This window comes from Protopterus annectens, chromosome 9.part0 (assembly GCF_019279795.1).
Source record: "Protopterus annectens isolate FY-2018-M chromosome 9.part0, PAN1.0, whole genome shotgun sequence".
Lineage (NCBI taxonomy): Eukaryota > Metazoa > Chordata > Ceratodontiformes > Protopteridae > Protopterus > Protopterus annectens.
Window position 1 is genome coordinate 1,255,223,925 of NC_056743.1, and position 20,136 is coordinate 1,255,244,060.

A 20,136-nucleotide genomic window follows, 5' to 3' on the forward strand; every position below is an offset into this window, starting at 1 on the left:
TCTAGGGGTCCCCACAAGGCTCTATCCTGGGACCTCTCCTATTCTTTATATTTATTAATCTGCATTTAGATATTCCTCAAGCCACCTGCATTCAATATGCAGATTCTACTCTAGTGCGCACTGCCTCCTCATTTGATGAGCTTCAAACCATTACACAAGCTGTATTTAACTCAGTGGAAAAATGGTTCCAACAACGATGCCTCCTACTAAATGCCAAAAAAAACAAACTACTGCTTTTTACTCCAACGATTAAGTCTTTACCTACTGTTCCTCTCAAGGCCAACAATGGTACTATGACAGCTCCAAACCCAACCACCAAACTATTGGGCATAACCTGTTGGGAGGGTGGCCTAATGGTTAAGGTGTTTGCCTTACAAACACAAGGTGCAGGGTTTGCATCTCACAAGGGATAATTGGCTAGGCTTAAAATGGCTCACAAGGGCAGTTAGCCTAGCACAAACCTATATACTATGAAACTATATAAGGGGACCTTCATTGTGTCACTACTATACAGAGGCACACTATTCTAAATTTATTCTGTACATTTTTTGTACCATTTCATGGGGTGGCAAAAGCCACATCACTATGGCTAGGCTTACAAATGCCCCAGGGCAGATAGCCTATTACTATACTATGAAACTATAACAATAGATCAACATCTGAACTTTGATGTACATATCAACACAACTATCAAAACTATTAACAGAAAACTTGGCTCCCTGTACAGAATAAAATATTTAACCCCTGAAGCCAGAACCACCATTGCCCACACCCACCTAATCTCTACCCTCCACTATGCTGCACCCATCTATACCAATCTTTCCAAAAGTAAACTTAAACTGGCAGCCTCCTATAAAACTGCCAGATTTGCCACTGGCACCTTTCAGAACTCACCATTGTCTCCATCTTAAACAATTAGGATGGCTTGAACTACAAAATCAGCTACTACTTCAAGAACTTACTATCACCCATAAGATACTTCAGCCCAATAATACTCCCATTCTCAGGAAGTTAATCCCTCCCTACAGAAATCTTACTACCCTTCGCTCAGCAAATAAATTACTAGTAACCATTCAGAAATCCTTTAACAAAGCTGGAGACTCCCTCTGCTAATTCTGTAGGGAAAATCTGGAACAGGCTTCCTGGCAATCTACAATTACTTACATCATTACTGCTCTTTAAAACTCAGCTTAAATCATTCCTTAAAACACAATGGCTATGTCCAAGCACCAACCCAGATTAAACTGACTGCTTAGCAATACTGTCTATTCCCCAGCCAAAATAACTCAGTCAGGATGTAGAGTTTCCTTTCTGGCTCTTCCTATTCACAGTCTTTTATTGTCGGAGTGCTACCCTTTAGTATATACAATCCTAAAATTGCCACTACTTCCAGCAGGCTTAGCTTAACTGTTGTGTGTTTATCATCTGCTTTTAATTGATTATATATTTCTTTTTGAAATTAAATTTAATTTTTATCCTAACTTATTTTTTCCTTACTCCCCCTCATGTCAACTGTCAACCCCTCATCCTGGCAGTTGCTCCTAGATCTACTAAACCGTGTAATTCATGTTCTCTCTGGTGGTGTTTTTACAATGTTATTCAAGTGCAATTTCGTATTGTAATGTATTATTTTGAAATTTCTGTTGTGTTTGTGTTTTTGTGTTCTACGGTAATATTTAGCATAAGGTGGGGATAGTGATAGACTAATCACTAGAATTATAAACGACTTCTTGGCCCCTTGAACTTTTTACTCTGGCACTGACCTGAGATTTTTTTTTAAGACACCTGATAGGAGGAGGCAAGACCATCAAAATAAAACATCCTTCCTACTCCATTCGCCCTCATTCTGCTTGGGCTCACTCAGCTCCCCTACCCACCCAAATACCACCCACCCTCACTATACACGGATTTATTTTAGACACTCCTCCCCTCAATCTACATTCAACCAATCACCTCTACCCCCCCACACTATCACTTCTAACTAGCCCACCTCTATCGGTTGCTAATTACTCCCATCTTTCCCTAGTCCCTTCAAATTAAAATCTCTCACCTATCATATACTTCTAACCAACTATTCCAACATTTCACTTACCTATTACACACACTAACCAACATTAACTCTCAATTCTACTTTATTCTATTATATACACACATTCCTAGAACAAAACATTACTTCTCTCACTAGCTGCTCAGCTAACCTCTTACCATTCGCAGGTATACTTTACATTCTCCCCTCATACTATTTATTACCCTCATCCACGTTAAATGAAGTCCACAAACTTAGAGATATCATCAGCACTTTACAACACTGTACACATTGATCAAGTAACCTATACAATTCTCCCCTACAAACTGCACCTCCAACATCCCTTAAATACAACAGATACATAACTAAACTCCTCAATGCGTTCACAGATTTATCTTCTCAACTTCAGTTGTGGTGATATCCATCCAAACCCAAGCCTCAAAAATAGTTTGTATCAGGCCTGTACTACATCCACTGTACACCCCTCCAAAGCATATTCAACTTACCCCATCATAAAGGATCTGATCTTTTACTTCTAAACATGAATCTCAGAAGTGTAGTTAAAATACAACTCCATGCCATGCTTGCAACTTTTATACCCCTGGCGCACTGACATCAGGGAAGAGGCGACAGCAACTGACGCCAGACCAAGACTTTGGAGCTCGGGCCGACTGTGGGTCGCCTGCCAGCAGGATAACCCAAGTGTAATGACTGCAACAGTGAAACATGGTGAACATCAGGTAGTTGCTGCATTTCATTTGTTTGTGTTACAGACAAGGCACTGCAGTTGTAAGGAATTGCAGGCTACTTTAATGTCTTCAGTTACGATTATTGTGTAGTAGGGCAGGGGTCTGTTTTCAGCGCACTCTTGAGGACTGGAGAGCAGACCAAGTAGTTGCTGTGTTTTGTTTTTGTTGCAGACATGGCGAGGCAGTTGAGGGAACTGCAGGCTATTTTCCCAACTTCAGCTGGAATTATGGTGCAGTAGGGCAGGGTTCTGTTTTCACCACACATCTGAGGACTGGAGAGCAGACTAGGTAGTTGTGTTTTATTTGTTTTTGTTGCAGACATGGTGCGGCAGTTGTTGGGACAGGCAAGCACACAAATGCAGGGGGAAAGCATGGACAGCGGCCAGATTTGTAGGTAATTTTACAGAGTTTATCTGTGCACCAACCCGAACAGAAAAAATCTACCCTTGACTGAATTCTAACAATCCCTCCCACTTTCCCCTTTCAGGCAGTCTTCCTGATGTGCTCAGTGACCACCTTCCAACCTACCTAATCAGGCAATGCATTAACCCACAAACAAATTGTACCTCGCCAAATTCAAAACAAAAGAAATTTCAGTCCTCAAACCTTTATATCCACCCTCAAAGTGTGCAATTGGACCCCTTTAAAAACCTTCCCCTAGATGCTGCTATTGATTATTTTCAATACACATTCCTTAACATACTGATCAAATTAGTACCATTCAGATGCAATATGAATAAAAGCCAACTCTGCCCCATGGCTAACTCAGGAAACAAGATCTCAACTTAGCCTGGGAACTATGGCACACAAAAACTGACTATCGTATCAACACCTCCAAAACAAAGCTAAAAATCAAATCAAACTAGACAGAAAAATAGTACTGCAATATCCAAAGAAAACACAGCAAGAACCCACACACATGTTGTTCAACTATTAAAAATCTCCTTCAACTTGGTCAAGTTTCAACTCCAACCTCTTCAACTTATAACAATCTAGATAGTATTGCAACACAATTTAACAAATATTTATTAAACATCCAAAACAGTTCTACTCATCCAACTGTGCTCTTATACTATAATAACGCCTTCTCCTTTCAGCATGTTCCAAATGGATATCAAAATAACTATTTAAAAAACTTAAATCAACTACCTCAGTAGCCGATAACTTACTAGCTGAATATCTGAAACTTTCTGCTGAAGCCATACCCCATTTCCATTCTCATCAACCGGTCCACCTCAGAAAACCAAGTTCCTTCCATCTAGGAACAGTCATACATAATCCCTTTACACAAGGGAGGTAAATTCAACCAAACTTTCTAATTATAGGCCTACCGCTATTTTATCCCCACTATCCAAAATACTAGAAAAATGCATACATTCACAACTCTTGAACTATCTCTTAACTAAATTTACTAGCCAACACGCATGGATTTTGCCCCAACCACAGCTTCCCTTATGAGCTTCACCATCAGTTAATATAGGAGCAAATGGAAACTGTTTTCAGTTATCTTCCTATATATCTCTCCAAGGCATTTGATACCATTTCACATCAAAAACTTTTATCTGTACTCTCAGACCTAAAATGTATGCACTCAGTGCCTTCTTGGTTCCAAGCCTACCTATCTGGTCACCAACAAGCTGTAAAATGGCAGAATGACTTCTCCCCTCTGTTCCCGGTTACCCTGAGAGTACCTCAAGGCTCAGTACCAGGTCATCTTCTCTTCATTACCTTTACTAACAGTCTGCACACTGCCATTACCCATGTCTCCCTTGTCCAATATGCAGGCGATTCAACCCTCGTATGTGCGGCCACTGCACTTCAACTGCAAGACATAACACAACAGTCCTTTTCTGCAGTAGAATCCTGGCTTTCTAAAGCTCAGCTCAACTCATCCTCAACCCACACAAAACCAAACATATGCTATTCAAAGCCAATACAGCCACAGATCCCCCCCCCCCCTTGCCCTCTATATCACTTCTTTAGGAAACATCACGATTTCTGTAGTACCCCAAACAAAACTCCCAGGAGTGCTGACATGAAATTTGACATTCATATATCACAAATAAAAAAAGATACCCAAAATGCTAGGTATGCTACATAGGAGGAAAACAATTCCTAACCAATGACAAAGGCTGCTATTGCTAGACCCCACTTGCTCTCTACGCATCACCCGTATTCACCAATTAAAAACAGATGCGAGTAAACTAGCAGGTTGCTATAATAAAATAGCAAAATTTGCCACAGATTCTGCATACAGATCTCAACATTGCCTAGCCCTAAAACAACTCCCCTGGCCTAAACTACCCAATCACTTATACTATAAAGGCCCATAGAATACTACAACAGAATGAAAATACCCCTGCCCTACAAAACATACCATATTCCAGCAATCGTGTATTGTGTTCCACTGAAAAACCATAGCTTCAAATATCTAAAGCCAATAATACTGAAGGAGACTCACTTATTCTAGATTTTGGCTATGTGATAAGAGTATTTATTTTACATTTGTTAACCGGGTTAGTCTGGCTGAGCTTTTGGCTCATTTTCAGCAGAGACCTGGGGAGAAAAGCTCCTCTGGACTACAAAATAATTTATTAAATTTTAGTAGCATAGTAGCAACAATCGGCCATAGGATCTTACAAGCAGAGACCTGAAGAGAAAAAAAAAGCTCCTCAGGCAATTCAATTATACAGAGTATTAACAATTGGCAGACAAGTATGTTAGTTGTTACAATCAAGGTTTTAAACAATTAGCAGAAGAAAATGTGACTAGTTACAATATTATTTAAGCTGCTTAGAGCAAAATGAGTTAACAGTTATGCAAATACTTATTTAAAGTGGGTGGGATCTACTTGTATAAGAGTTTGGAAACAAGAAAAGAAAATAAGAATGGCTAGTAGGAGATGTAGGGGAGGTAGAGTATAGGAGACATTCTAGACAGGTAGGTTGTTTTGAGACTAAGAATTATGAGTGGTTGGAGATAGAGGAAGGGAAGAGGCAGAAGAGCCAGAGAAATAGTGTCAGAGATGCATTAAGAGTGAGGTGAAATAGGTAAAAGAATGGTGGTTTCAGGGTGGTTGGCTACAGTGGCAAGACCACTTTGTTTTTAGGGGTTTCCTTGTGGCTAATTTGAAACTTTTGCTATGCTGGATGGATTTTATTTCCAAGGGAAGTTGGTTTCCAGGATGTAGCTGGGTTATAGTTATAGAGAAGGCAGCCTATTTTGGTTTTGGGTGTGCAGATGTCTACTAATTCTTGATTTGAGTTGCGTAGAGTCCTAGCAGGGGAATATTTGGATATGATAGTGGAGAGGCCGAGGCAGAAGGAGGGTAGATATAGAGTGGATGATTTGTAATTGGTACAGTTGGAGCAGCTGAGGGAATTCTAGCCAGTCTAGCTGCTATAGTGCTAAGCAGTGGTGTGACTTTGTAGGTTTGGTTAGCTGCAAATCTGGCAATCTTATTATAGGTAGTTTCAAGCTTGGAAATAAGTGTAGAATTTAGGTTTGTGAATATGTGGCAGCTGTACAGGAGTGTTGGGAGTAATGAAGTCTGTGAGAGTTAATCGGGCAGTGTTAGTTAAGAATTTCTTGCTACGGAAAAGGTGCCCAAGTTTCTGCTGAGTTCTTTTTACAGAGTTAGTAATATGGAGATAAAACTTAAGCTGATCATCTATTGTGACACCTAGCAATTTAGTACTAGATTCAGCAGAGATGATAGTGTTGTTGCTGGATAAGATGGTAAATGTACTTGAGTGTGGTGATGTTTTTAGGAAGGAAGAGTAGGAGCTTAGTTTTTTTTTTTTTTTTGGATTAAGTATTAGTTTATCACTAAGCCAAGTCTCAATGGTGTGGAAGACGCCTGGGTAGTTGAGTGGTGGTCAGTTTGGTTGTCAGCAATGGTTATAACAGTTGAGTCATCAGCATATTGGCACAAGAGATGACAGTACTCTCCCACTTACTATTAGATCTACAACGAACACTATCCACTTAAAAAAAATACTCAAAAGCCACTTATACAACAATTGGCTATGCCCATGCTACAGACCTGACTAGCTACCCTCCTCTTACCCCTGGATCCTTGTGCTTTTTTCCCTTCTACTACTGCCACTATCTTATCATTCCTCCAACTTCCTCTTACTGACTTAATCAGGATCTTTCTGCTCCTCCCTAGTACTCTTTTTAGCTAATCCTGCAACCACCCTGAATTCTATCCACATCAGTCCTGTCTTTTTAAACTCTCACATGTAACATGTTAAGTTCAGTAATCAATTAACGTTGCATTTTCTTTAGCTGTGAAAAATTTTGTTGGCCCGGTATTCTCAGCTCTCTGTCTATATATTGTACTATTAACTATTTATGATATGATAGTTTTTTTATTTTTGATTTTACACCTAATTTGTCTTCTATTTGTGGAGCTTTTCTCCCCGGGCCTCCACTGAAAATGGGTCTTTCACCCAGTCAGACCTTCCCAATAAACAAATGTCAAATAAATAAAATAAACAAATTTCTCCAATACAACTGCTTTACATTACAGTGGACTGTCTGCACCAAGGGAAGAGGAAGACAAATCAGAAAAGCTGTGCCAGGCAGAGTGACTATTAAATGTTGGAAATATAGTAAAAGCTGGCACGGAGGGGAGGCTTTCAGAAAAAAGAGCTGGGACTCCATCGCTAACACCGGTGGCAAGGTGAACAACACTAAATACTACGTTTCAGAAACTCATAAGGAAGGGAAAGCTCATCATGAAAAGCATCTGAGAAAATATCAAGTCAGCAGCAGAGTGGCTGCCCCAGCACCCCTTAGCTCCAGTGACAGGAAAGTAAATGGCATTTTATACATTTATATCTTACTTAAGCAATAACTGACAACGTGGTGTGGTATATTGAAGATTTACCCACGGATGGCGTGGTTCTACTGCGGTGGTGGTGCTGCGATAGAGTCACCTCACAGGAAGACTTTGTCCTGTTCGATTTTCAGCTACAGCGTCTTCTGTGTGGAGACATGCATGAATGGGTGTACCTTCATTGAAGGTTGTGCATCAGGGCTGGCAACTCAGCATGTAAAAATCTACTGCTAATCATGAGCGGACCGGAGTTCCGCTGTGGCGACCCCTAAATGGGAAAAGCCAAAAGACACAACCACCCACGGATGGTGTGGTTTAATCACAGGGTGGGGGGGGTGATTTCAATATACCACAACCTGCTACCTGTTACTGCTATTGCACAAGGACATTTACGAAAAAATACTTTTCTTAACTAATGTCTTTGTGTAACGGAGCATTACTGTTCTTCCTCTGGTGATGGTATACTGCTTCCTTGTGTTGATATACTGCGCATGTGTATGGGACTTGTGTTCCTATGCATACCCAGTACATCAATGCTTTGAAACGGAAGCAACTGAGAAAAGAAAGTCTCAGTTTTTTTATTTTTTTTTTATATTTTTATTATTATATAAATAAAAAGGTTTTGGACACTTTATACCAAAATAAATTTGGACACTTTATACCAATGGAAAAAAGTCCGGCCAACCGGACCTTTTTCCGTTGGTATATTGTGGGATTTACAATGGGCACGCTGGCCAATCAGTGTGTACATTTTGGAATATTAATGGGGGATCACTGTACAATTCCCATGTGGCTATAACTATCTTTTTTGTAGTCAACTTCTGGCTGAGCTGGGGTGATGCCACAATTATCAACTATTCCTGCTGCTAAGGACAAAGAGAAGGCTTTATTAAAGAAATTTATCTCCTCTTGGCTCATCGAAACAGAGACTTGAACCTCTCTCATACTGGTAGGCACTGGTATCAAAAAAGCAGATGAAGGGACCAGCTTTGGTCAGTAGACTTTGCAACACCAAATCATTAACAGTAGAAGATTAATGCCAATGGCTGCTTCACCACACCCCAGAACTGTCTGCATGATCCATGGACTGGAGAGAACCCAAAATGGATGAGAAAGTCTGTGGCTTCCCTAAGCATCAGGAAAGGCTTTCTACTTCTCCTGAAGGATGTCAAAACATACTGAGTAGTCAGAAATAATCAGCACAGTACAACTGCCTATTTAAAAAACAGCCACCTACACAATAAATAATGAAAGAAAAAAAAGCAAGCACAAGTTCGAGTGCGACATGGATCTTCACATTTCCAACCAACAATTCTCTAACAAAGCACGCTTTTAACACAGTAAATACCTAAATACATACTCAACTAATGGGATCAGCAAAAAATGCAAGCCAAAGAAACTTACTCCTCAGCCACTTCTTCCTCTTCCTCACCAGGATTGAAAGATTCATCTGTAAAAGAAAGACCACTTTCAAACACAGAGAAAGCTATACTGAAATTCACAAAAGCAGTCAATGAACTTGCAGTGCTAAAATTCAGTTATACAGGTACAGTGCAGCTGTGCAAACATTCAGCTTAGCAGCACATGTTCCAACATTAGAACTATTGCTACAAGAATTGATTACACAAATGAGAATCAAGCTTAAGATGGATGCCAGTACTCCAACCTGAAATTTTCAAGCAGTCAGACACCTTCAAGGATATGTGCTGCAATCATGCCGACTTAAAAAAGATCGCCAAAGCGATGAATGAAGGAAAAGCAATATACATCTCATACCTCTACCTGGCCAAAGCTTTTGATGCAATTCCCTGCACAAGCATAACAGAAAAACAAAATACACTGGGAATGAACTTACAGCACAGATAATCAAAACAAGTTTGATTTTAATATTGAGATATAGTAATTAAAAGCCTGGCTGGTATAATATTTTAAACTTATATTACCGCTAGAAAGCATGGCATGCAGAACAGTTTTCAGTGGCACGCTGAGTGGATTGGAACTGAATGAATTGAAGAGAGAGAATGTGAATGCATGTATGAAAGCAGAAACGACTGAGAGAGAGAGATTGGAGAGATTTTTGGAAGCTGAGGAGTGTGCATGAGAGATTGGAGAGAGAAAGTGAATGAATGCGTGTATGAAAGCAGAAGCGAAAGTGTGTGAGAGATCGGACAGATGCATGAAAAGCTGAAGACTGTGTGTAAGATCGGAGAGAGAAAGTTAGTGAATGCATGTATGAAAGTTGGAGTGTGTGTGTGTGTGTGTGGGTGTGTGGGTGTGACCAAAGAGAATGTGCAATCTGATGCAAACTGAGTATGGAGCGGGTGTTGACATTTTACCAATTTCACTTGTTTGGCTTGACTTATCAGGTTGGGATGAGGGGGAATTTATTTGTATCTTTTTTTTTTTAACTATAAAATGTAAGGTATGTTTCTGTGGAGGGAAAACAAAGTACAACACATGGAAAACTGAACTGTTCATACTTTACTGTATTTCTTCATTTTTTTCTGGTTGCTTGAGTTCCAGTTAACAGAGTTTACTGTATATAGCAGTTTTAGAGTTAGAGTTCTCAGAGTTAAGGACTCTAAATGAGAAAGGGTTGAAAGACGGACTCTGGAAGGGAAGGACAGGCTCAGTATCAAACCTGATGACACTAAGTCCAACATAAGCTTTCTTCATGGGGTCTAGCATGAAGGTGCAAAAGTCCATGTAAACCAGGCCTACATCAATGCAAAACCCTAGAAAAGAAATTGATGCCAACAAGTAAAATGCTACTGCTGACTAGGATGGCTATCTGAGAAGCTCATATCACAGCCAGTGTTAATAAACAACAAATGAGAGACATTATATAGTATCAAGAGATATTAGGTCAGCAACCAAGAACTGTTGATACTGGCAAACGTGGTTATCAAAAGATGACACTGAAGTTGTTTAATGCTAAGATGGTTAAGGCACAGACCAAGCTCAAAACAAACTTCAATCTGCAAACAACCTTGCCAGAAAATCATCATTTGACCGAGAATAACCTAAATACCAAGCCAGAGTTTGACCTTTCAGTGCCTACCCACCCTAGGGCACTGAAATTAAGTGGGCTGGAAACTGAAGTGCACAAGCCATATCATGATACAACCACAACCAAGGTGAAACAGGGCTGGCGAGAGAGTCAAACTAAAGAAGTGGCTCAGCTGTAACAAAAACATATACACCCATGAATAACGGCTACAAAAATACCCATTCCATCTTAGAAGCATTAAACAACTGTAACAGAAATACAAGCATTTACGTCTACAAAGGGCATCTTTGAAAACACATTTCGCATGCTAGAGACCACGAGCTTTATCAGTAAAAAGCAATAACTGATGCTGTATCCAAAACACTACTGGTGACCGTACGAAAATAACTGGTACAAATGTAACAAAAAAATGTTGTCTATGAAATAACCTGAAAAATACACATTTCATGTTATAAGCACTGAGCAAAAAAAAGTAATGGCAGCCGCCAAAATAGCCAAGAAAAATTCAACATCAACACAACAGTAGGAACATAAGGAAGATGCTCCTTGACTTGCAGTCACAATTTGAGAAATAATGTTTCAATAGAACATTGAGCACACTAATTGCAAATGCACACCAATAATTTAACAGTGCCAAGTGAAAGGAAGTAGAAGCTAAGCTTTTCGAATACTGACCTCGAAACAGAATATTCTGGTATCGTGGTGACCAGGACAACAGGAAGTGAAAATATTGAAATCCTAGCAAAAAATAAAATTTATCCGAAACTCCAGAAATCAAAAATGTCAGCCTGGGGTCATTTAGATGCAACTGAACCTTACGCAGGGCAAAAAGATCTGGAAATGGGGGTCTTTCGCCACACAGGCTTATCCTGTAGCCTTAAAAAGTTTGAATGTTGAGAGCTTCTGCTGGTCTCAAATCCTATGGGAAGAGGAATAATAAGCAGCACTACAACATCTCTGCAATTTCTTTGCAAAGTGTGAAGTTTATCCGGGTATAGTTGGTGGTGGTCACAGTCTAAGGCAGCAATGCTCATTTATTACAAGTAATTAAAGTTGAGCAACACATACATATACTACTGTTGTTAGCGGTACAGTGTACTCGGCCTTCCTTAACTAATGGAAACAGTCAGCTTTTGTAACTGGACTTCTAGAACTCAAAACATTCTTGCCACCACAATGTGCATGTGCTAATATGATGGACAGAAGACCTAACTGTAACAAAGACACTGGCTTTCCTTCCAACTGCTAAAGTCTGCCATTCCCAAAAGGGGAGATTCCACATGATGGATGTATCATGCATCCTGCACAGTTTTGTTTTCCTCTCACAGGTTCCAATAACCTTTCTGGCAAAAGACAGCTTATCCAAGTTGAATAAATTAGCTTCAACAGACAGGGTTATAGCAGTCAAATATCTACAAGGGCAGGCAAGTAGAAAAACCTTGAAAACGGTAACAATACCAAACAGAAGTTGTGTCCTATCCACTATTCAAAATATGGAAGAAAAGAAAAGCAGCAATAGCTGTAAGACGGACAGAAGGAATGAAAACAGAGCTGCAAAGGAAAAGAGGATCGGCTCCTTAAGAAAAATTAAGCAGATGGAACTGAAGTTATACAAATGGAACAGTAAAGTTAGAAGTTTTACTAGAAAAGCTCACCCAGACTCTGCCACAACTTACTCTGAGGGAAAGGTTAGTTTGCCTTTTCTTAGAGAGACCACAACTCTCTCACTTGAGCCACAGAGAAACTTTTACAGGTCAATTAAGGAGTCACACAGAAGTTAGAACAGGACAATTAAGGCTAATTATCTGTGAAATGAGGGGGGTGGAGCTAGGAACTAAACTTTCTATTTAAGGGGTAAAAATAAAACGTTTCAAAGCGTTACTGGAAAAGCTCACCCAGACTCTGTCAACTTGCTGTAAGGGACAGGTTAGCTTGCTTTTTCTTTTTTGTATTACTATATTACCTTCTATTTTGTATACTGTGATTGGTTTCCTTTACACTGTGTTTTACTTGCTTTTATTTGCATATTAAAACCTGGAAAGAGATCACAGCTATGTCTCACAAGTTGCACAGATTTTTATTTTTTTGCCTACCCTTCCACCCTGTCTTTCTAACTGCCTGCCCCTTATGTTAAGTTGACCACATTATCTCCTTCCCTCTCCCCTTTCACTGGCTGTTGTGAAGAAGTATAAAATTATCATTTTGTGAAATCACTCCCCTTCAGCTATCTAAATCTATTGACTGTATTCCACAGAATCAGAATACAAAACTACCCACCACCTTTCAAAATATATTGCCCTTTTAAAATGAGTGGCTCTCCACTTAGTCAGCTAAAGCTCAAGCCCCCCCCCCCCCCCATTTTGCTTATCTAACTGCTTAGTGCACACTGCAGTGCTTAGAATATTAATGCATTTTTTTTTTCATTTTACATTTACACATTTATTGCAAGATCACCAGTTACTGGACAACCTGCATTCTGTCTCTCAGTAGTAATCTTGGGATTAGTGCTGCTGTTTTCTCCTGGTGAAAGGAGGAGCACAAGGACATAATTTCCTGGAGAATGCTGATCACCAGAAAGCCCAATTGCTTCATAGGTGACGGCTTGGAATTTGTGCTTATATTCTACTCCTAGTGATAGGAGAAGAGTGCATTGATTACTGACCATTTCTGGTTGGGCAGTGAGCATCTGTGCTGGACATTCCTGACTGGTCTAGTTGCTATTCAAGGATATACCAGGAGAAAGCTACAGCAAAGCCTACAGACACTTGCATCACCTAGGACAAGACTGTGGATCACCAAACAGGCTGTGGCCTGTTTCTCTTCTTGGGATTGGTGATAACGTTTTGCTTCTGGTGAGAGAAGAAGCAAAGGAGCATTGTTATCCCAGCAGAGTGAAGCTGTAGTGGGCCAAGCACTAGAAGCAGCCAGGCAGTAGCCATTCATGCATCTCTCCTCCATCATTCTTCACAAGCTAATTGTTTTCACTAAGTACTTGATTTATTTCTAACTTCAGAATATCTAAATGCTTAATCTTTACATTTTCAAAGTCTATGTATTAGTTTCCCGAGTGTTTGGCAGTGCCTTGTACAGACACCATGATTGACATTTTTCCTGTAAAAGCACAACTGAAATTTCACCAATACCTAGTTGCACACAGGCCAACTAGTCTGTAGCGATAAGCACTGTTCCCAGAGTTGCAAACCGGATACTCATGAAATTGCTTTATATACTCACTCCAGCTGTCTAATCAATAAAAAGGGTCTGTTGCCATGGATTTGAACTTTCTCACAATCTCCATTACCAGGTTGGTGGATATGGACATCCTATAGCAAGGTAGAAATTGCCTCATTTTTGCTGACAACCAGTTAATTCTCAAACTGACATGGTACGTGTCAGATGTACTTGCACAAAGTCACTGTCGGCAAGGCTCTCTCATAAAAGCACTCCTAATGTCAATAAGGTTGTCAGGAGTACATGCTGCACTCATCACAAACAATTCAAAGCAGACATATAGACCCACATATGCCGAGGCACTTAACGTAACCTTCCAAAACCCCAAAGACCTCCTAGACGAAGTACACATAACAAATACCCTCAGCAGCCCCAAATGCACTCTTTCAAAACACCCACATTAACAGAGACACACATCTCATGGAGCCTCTACTTCTAAGCCCACAAGACAAGCCACCACATAATCCAACATTCTGGTCAGTGGAGACTCCATCATGAGACACACTGATGTCCCTCTCACTAGGCTGAGTAAGGAGAAAGTCAGTCAGTTGCTCATCATGGGCTAGGATCCAACACATTAAGCACGCACTCAGATCACTGGACCACAAGTAGCAGTATGAGTCTGTCATAGTCCATGTGGGAGTAAATGACATGAGATGCACCTCCCTAGACTATATGAAGAGACATCATGGAGCTTCTTGGAATGTCTCAGGCTGGTATGAGCCTAGCACTGAGCAGCATTTTACCTTCTCCAAGGATGATGCCACAATACAAAGGACGACAGACTAACTGGCTTAGTTTCTGGTGTCATTCAAAGGGGGTGCAATATTTGTCAGCATGGAAGGAGATAGCCTAGCAATATCCTATGATGGTCTCTTGACTATCAACCCGCAGGTCATTTTAAGCATAGCCATTTCATCCCAATACCACAAAATGCCAGTCAATACCCAAGATTGCATTTAGAGATGACTGCACATGTCCAGAAGAGTTGTGGGCTCTATCCCCAGTAAGAATTTAGTGACGCAACTAGTCCAGGTTTCTCTTGACACGTGTCAGAGGATATGTCTCACATGAACTAATAGCCTGTTCCAAACACACGGCAGTCACTGGGAGATAAATCTGTCCCTCCAGCATGTCCTATTTAAGTCACAGGCCACATTTAGATCCCTGGAATGGGTAGCCCTAGTCCTGTTTGATTTACAGATATGCAGCAAGTTCATTAGGTTGGGTCTTGGATTGCCCTGTAGGCCAGCACAAGTCTCCCCCAAGATACAACATGCAGTACAGTGACAGGGACTTCAGTCTGTCTACGTAAGGCACATGCTGGAGCCCCTTGATCTCCTTGGTTAGAAACTTCTGAGGTCTAATTGCTGGAGGTGCTTAGTATGCTACATGCCAAACGAGGTGTTATACAGTGGGCTGTTTGCTCTCAAAGCGATGCCTTTACTAATCAAGTGTGCTATGTAAGAAAGCTTTTCTTACTACACTAGACATATGGTGGTCGAAGTTAAGGTTGCAGTCAACTTGTGATCCCAGGTCCCTTACCATTTCATGGGTACTTAGGGTATTGTTGTTGAATTGATAGTGTGAGGGGACATTGTCTGTGCCGAAGAGAATGATGACGCATTTCTTTGGATACCACCACAGACACTCTTATAGGGTTGGAAAGCTGGGACCTGAAGTTTGAGACTGACTAATACACCAGTAGGTCTGAGTGAGACCCTCCTGGAGTATACAGACACCATTTGGGGATATAAATAATCTTAAAAATTATCAGGGCAATTTCAAATCTGTACTTGCACTAAAGAAAAAGCTAATAATGCTTCTTTCGCTTTAAGGCACTCTGCTTGAGCTGGAAACACGTTTTGTTTTTGCACCCATAGTTCATTTTTTAAGCAACGTTTACATAACGTACATCCTGACGCAGCAAACTCAAACTGCAAAACATCAAGGTGGTACTGCTGAACACTGCAAGTATAAACAAAGTCAAGTCAGTAACCTCTGGAGAGGATCTGAAGCATCTAATGGACTGAAGTACTTGACAGTTGTGGTAAAAGGTGGACACCCAGACTCCTTTCTTGGGACAGCGGTGGTGAGGGTTTGAAGTGCTGAAGAGACAGAGATGAGGCTGGCACTGTCACAGCTGCTCCTTGTTGGGGGCTGAGTCCTAAGGGACTTAGGACCTTCTCCTATTCTCATGCTGTAATTTCCTTTTCTGTTCAGCCTGCCTTTTTTTTTTTAACCATTTCCTTGCTGCAGACAGTAAGGCCCTTACTTACATCAACAATTTCTGCTGTACTGGGAAAAGCAGGATTAAATGTGTGATTGACTGGCTCCACAATTTTCTCTATTCTACAGGATTTTACAAACATTTTTAATATGGCAGCCTGAATAGCAACTCCATTTAAAGTGGGATTAAAAAGTTGAGATTCCATATCCTTGGGCAGGTACTGGGTCCTCAAATAAGGCATGTCTCCAAATAAGTAACACTGTTGCAGGGATTTACAGCATAATATTCACATTTTATGGCATGCTTCACCAGCTGTAAAACAGTCTGGGACTGGTTAATCATATTCCCTTAAGTGCCCCCCCCAAAAAAAAAATCTTGGAGTTGCTTAATGTATTTCTGATACTTCAGAATGTGATTATGACTTTTCAGGGCCCTGAAGGCCAGGGCTGTCAAGGTGTATACTTTTTTCCCCAGGCTAGTCTAGCAATCTGCTTTCCCAGATACTGGTAAGAGTATTCTGCCCTGGAACCAGTCTACTCCACTTGGCAATGTCCCGGGACACTGTCTACGTCTGCAATGGGGTTCTTATGCAAAACTTGAGGTTCCTGAACACCACAGAATCTGCCAGGTCTCTTGAGCTGCTATATGAAAACCACATGAAAGGGCTTCCTGGATGAGGCAGGACTCAGAAAGGTCCTAAAATCCCTTCTAACCAGAGACTACCACATAACTGAGACAGTGGCACATTTTCTAGTGAATAGTCAGAAGCCAAAGCATTCTCACTGTCCACATCAATCTATAGGGTTGGAAAGCTGGGACCTGTAGTTCAGTTCCTACTTTTCAGGAACAGAGAAATAATCACTCACAGATATGGGGGAGGAACCTACTTCTTACATTAAGGACAGACTGCCATACACAAAGGTCTATTCTAAATCTGTTGCAGGCTGCAAAGAAACTGAAGGAAACCATAAGGTAACTTAGCTCAATCTTGGGAAGGATTCTGGCAGAAACTATGGAAGGCAGACCTACCCCGATGCAGCTTCCTGCATAAACCAGGAAACTTGGGCACAAACAACAGGGTCTTAGCTGGACAGATGGGGATGACCCTGGATTCTGACTTTTAAATGCACAATGACCATGGGGATTTTAATTTCCTCTATTAAAAATCAGAAAGTGTTCTGTGGCAGATGTTGGAGAACTGGCATCAGAAGAGGAGTACAAGGCCTTGTCTTCAGTCTGCAACATGCTAAGGGATACAGATGTGACAGCCTCTTGAAGGATGCCAGTAGCCTCATGGGCACCACAGAGATCGTGATGTCACAGCTAAAGCTTTCCACTTACAAGATTCTCACCTTTCTTCCTATGGGCACACTTTAAGGGTGATGTATCCACTGCCCTGGCTCTTCTGTCCTTGCAGACATTGTGGAAGAATTGAGAACAGTGAGCCTCTGTTTGGTATGGAACTGGTGGGTTTCCTATCTTTTCTTTAAAGTCTTTTGGAAGGGACTCTTGGCAGCTATTGCAGTTAGCCATGTTGTGCTTTGGGCCAAGGCAGAAAGAATAATGGATGTGAAAGTCTACACAAAAAGTAAAGCTACCTTGCAATGTCTGGTAACTTCCTAAAACGTGGAATAACTCGCACCACCATGTCTGAAAAGTATTATTAGAAGTCTACTAAACAAACATGGACAACCACAAGATTACAAAAAGAAAGAAGGGGAGGTCCTCACCACAGTACTTACCTGTTATGCAGAATTCTTACATGTCAAAAAAGAAATGACGATAGTGCTGGCAGATAATGTGGAGATGTCCGAAGGCTACATCATAGCCAGCGGAGAAGGGCTTTCAACCCATAAAATAAGATTAAATGCTGGACTACTGAAGGAAGAGATCTTACAAGCTATGACTGCGACAGTGACCCATGAAGAAAAATGAGAAGTTATGTACCTACCATAACGTTCTATGTTAGTTGTCTTCTCGTGCCTTCTTTCTTGCTGGATGGGTTCGGAGCCGATCCTCTGCTCCGACTCAGCCACTTACTAAAGCTAGAGAGCTAATTTTACCGGCTCGAGGCAACCCTATATCCCATAATGCAAGGTGATGACTACCCAAATCTCGTTTGGTAGCTAAGGAAATTATGCAATATATTCCTCCAACTGGAGAGGAGGATGGAAGAGGTAATAATAATAAACCCCCGAAAAAGACCAACCTGATCTAGTGACACTAGTAAGCTGATTAGCTGGAAAATTGGATCAAGACTCTTCAAGGAAGAGGAACAGTCTTCTCGGTCTGACCAGGTTAGGGGGATGGTGGGCGGGACGCAAGAAAGAAGGCAAGAGAAGACAACTAACATGGAATGTTATGGTAGGTACATAACTTCTCAATGTTAAGTTGTCAATCTCACCTTCATTCTTGCTGGATGTCCCTATCACCTCTAGCCTGGGTGGCTCAATGGAACAGACTCTTGAGAACGGTGGAACCAAAATTTGCTCCGTCTCTGGAGGCCAAGTCTAATTTGTAATGCGAAACAAAGGTATGAGGAGAGGCCCATGTGGCTGCTGCACAAATAGTGTCTATTGGAAGTCTAGCCTGAAAAGCTGTAGATGTAGCTAGTGCTCTGGTAGAATGGGCTTTTGGCCTAGAAATCAACTCTACCTCTGAGCTGATAAATGCATGTAATCACAGAAGACAGCCATCTAGATAGGGTTACCTTGGATACTTGAAGGCCTTTCCTGTTCTCTGCATAGGATAAAAACAGTTGGTCAGATTTCCTAAAATGTTTGGTTCTGTCCAGATATCGGAGTTGGCGGTGAACATCGAGATAATGTAGTTTTTGTTCCGCTCTATTAGAATAATTTGGGAAAAAACTGGAAGATCAATAGATTGGTTTAAGTTTGTCTGCGATGCCACTTTGGGTAAGAAAGACGGATTAGTCCTTAGAGAAACTCTGTCTTTGTGGAAGATTAAGTAGGGAGGACGAATGCAGAGGGCATGAAGCTCAGATACTCTCCTGGCAGAAGTAATGGCGACTAGAAAGAGTGTCTTCCAAGAAAGAAATTTCAATGAACAGGTAGTCGCAGGTTCGAAAGGGGGAAGAATCAAGGATGTTAAAATTAAATTTAGATCCCACTGTGGTGGGGGGTCTCTAATCGGAGGTTTAAGTAAAAATATACCTCTAAGAAATGCCTTGCAAAGTTTATGTGACATGATGATGTGGTCCAACAAGCCGATATGAAAATTTGAAATGGCTGCCAGCTGAACTTTTACTGTGGAGGAAGAAGATCCTGAATGAAAAATCTCTGCTCGGAAGTCCAAGACCGAATGAATCGGAGCAGTAAAGGGATCGATGTTCCTAGCTTTTGTCCAGAAGGAGAAACGTTGCCATTTACTAATGTAAATCCTTCTGGTGGAAGATTTAAGGGAAGCTACTATGATATCCCGGACGGGATTAGAAATCATAGAAAGCCTGGCTAGGGATGGAAGTGGAGCAACCAAGCAGTGAGGTTGAGAGAAGGTATGGATTGGTGCAGCTGCCCCGACTGGTGGGTCAGAAGATCTGGAACCGGGTCCAGATGCCATGGCTGTACCAAAAGAAACCATATCTGTCGAGGCCAATAAGGGGCAATGAGAATCATCTTGGCTCTCAAGGCGGTTGCTTTCTGAATTACTTGTGGTATTAGAGGGAAAGGAGGAAAGGCATAGAGAAGTCCCCAGGGACTATCTTGGATTAGAGCGTCTCTGGGGGGATGGCCTGGAAGGGGAAAGAGAAGAAGTCGGGGCATTTGCTGTTTTGAGGGGTAGCAAAAAGATCGCAGCAAGGAAGGCCCCACTTCTGAAAAATCTCTTCAGTCACAGATTGTTTGAGACTCCACTCGTGAGGCATGAGAATAGCTCTGCTCAACCTGTCCGCTATGATGTTGGATTTCCCGGGGATATGTGTTGCTATCAGAAACCGCTGAGAAGAGATTGCCCACTGTCAAAGTCTGAGTGCCTCTCGACACAGTGGATAGGACTTGGTTCCACCCTGTTTGTTGATATACCACACTA

At 41.2% G+C, this 20,136-nt stretch overlaps 1 protein-coding gene across 1 annotated transcript in view; it reads right to left on the minus strand.

The window, feature by feature from the left end:
- Positions 1 to 20,136, minus strand: part of SSRP1 (structure specific recognition protein 1) — a gene marked incomplete in the record, with an annotated part of 1,053,281 nt that overhangs the window by 458,784 nt on the left and 574,361 nt on the right. Inside the window, 1 exon segment of the mRNA XM_044084178.1 lies at positions 9,023 to 9,068. Within this exon segment, the coding sequence (XP_043940113.1) occupies positions 9,023 to 9,068 (46 nt within the window).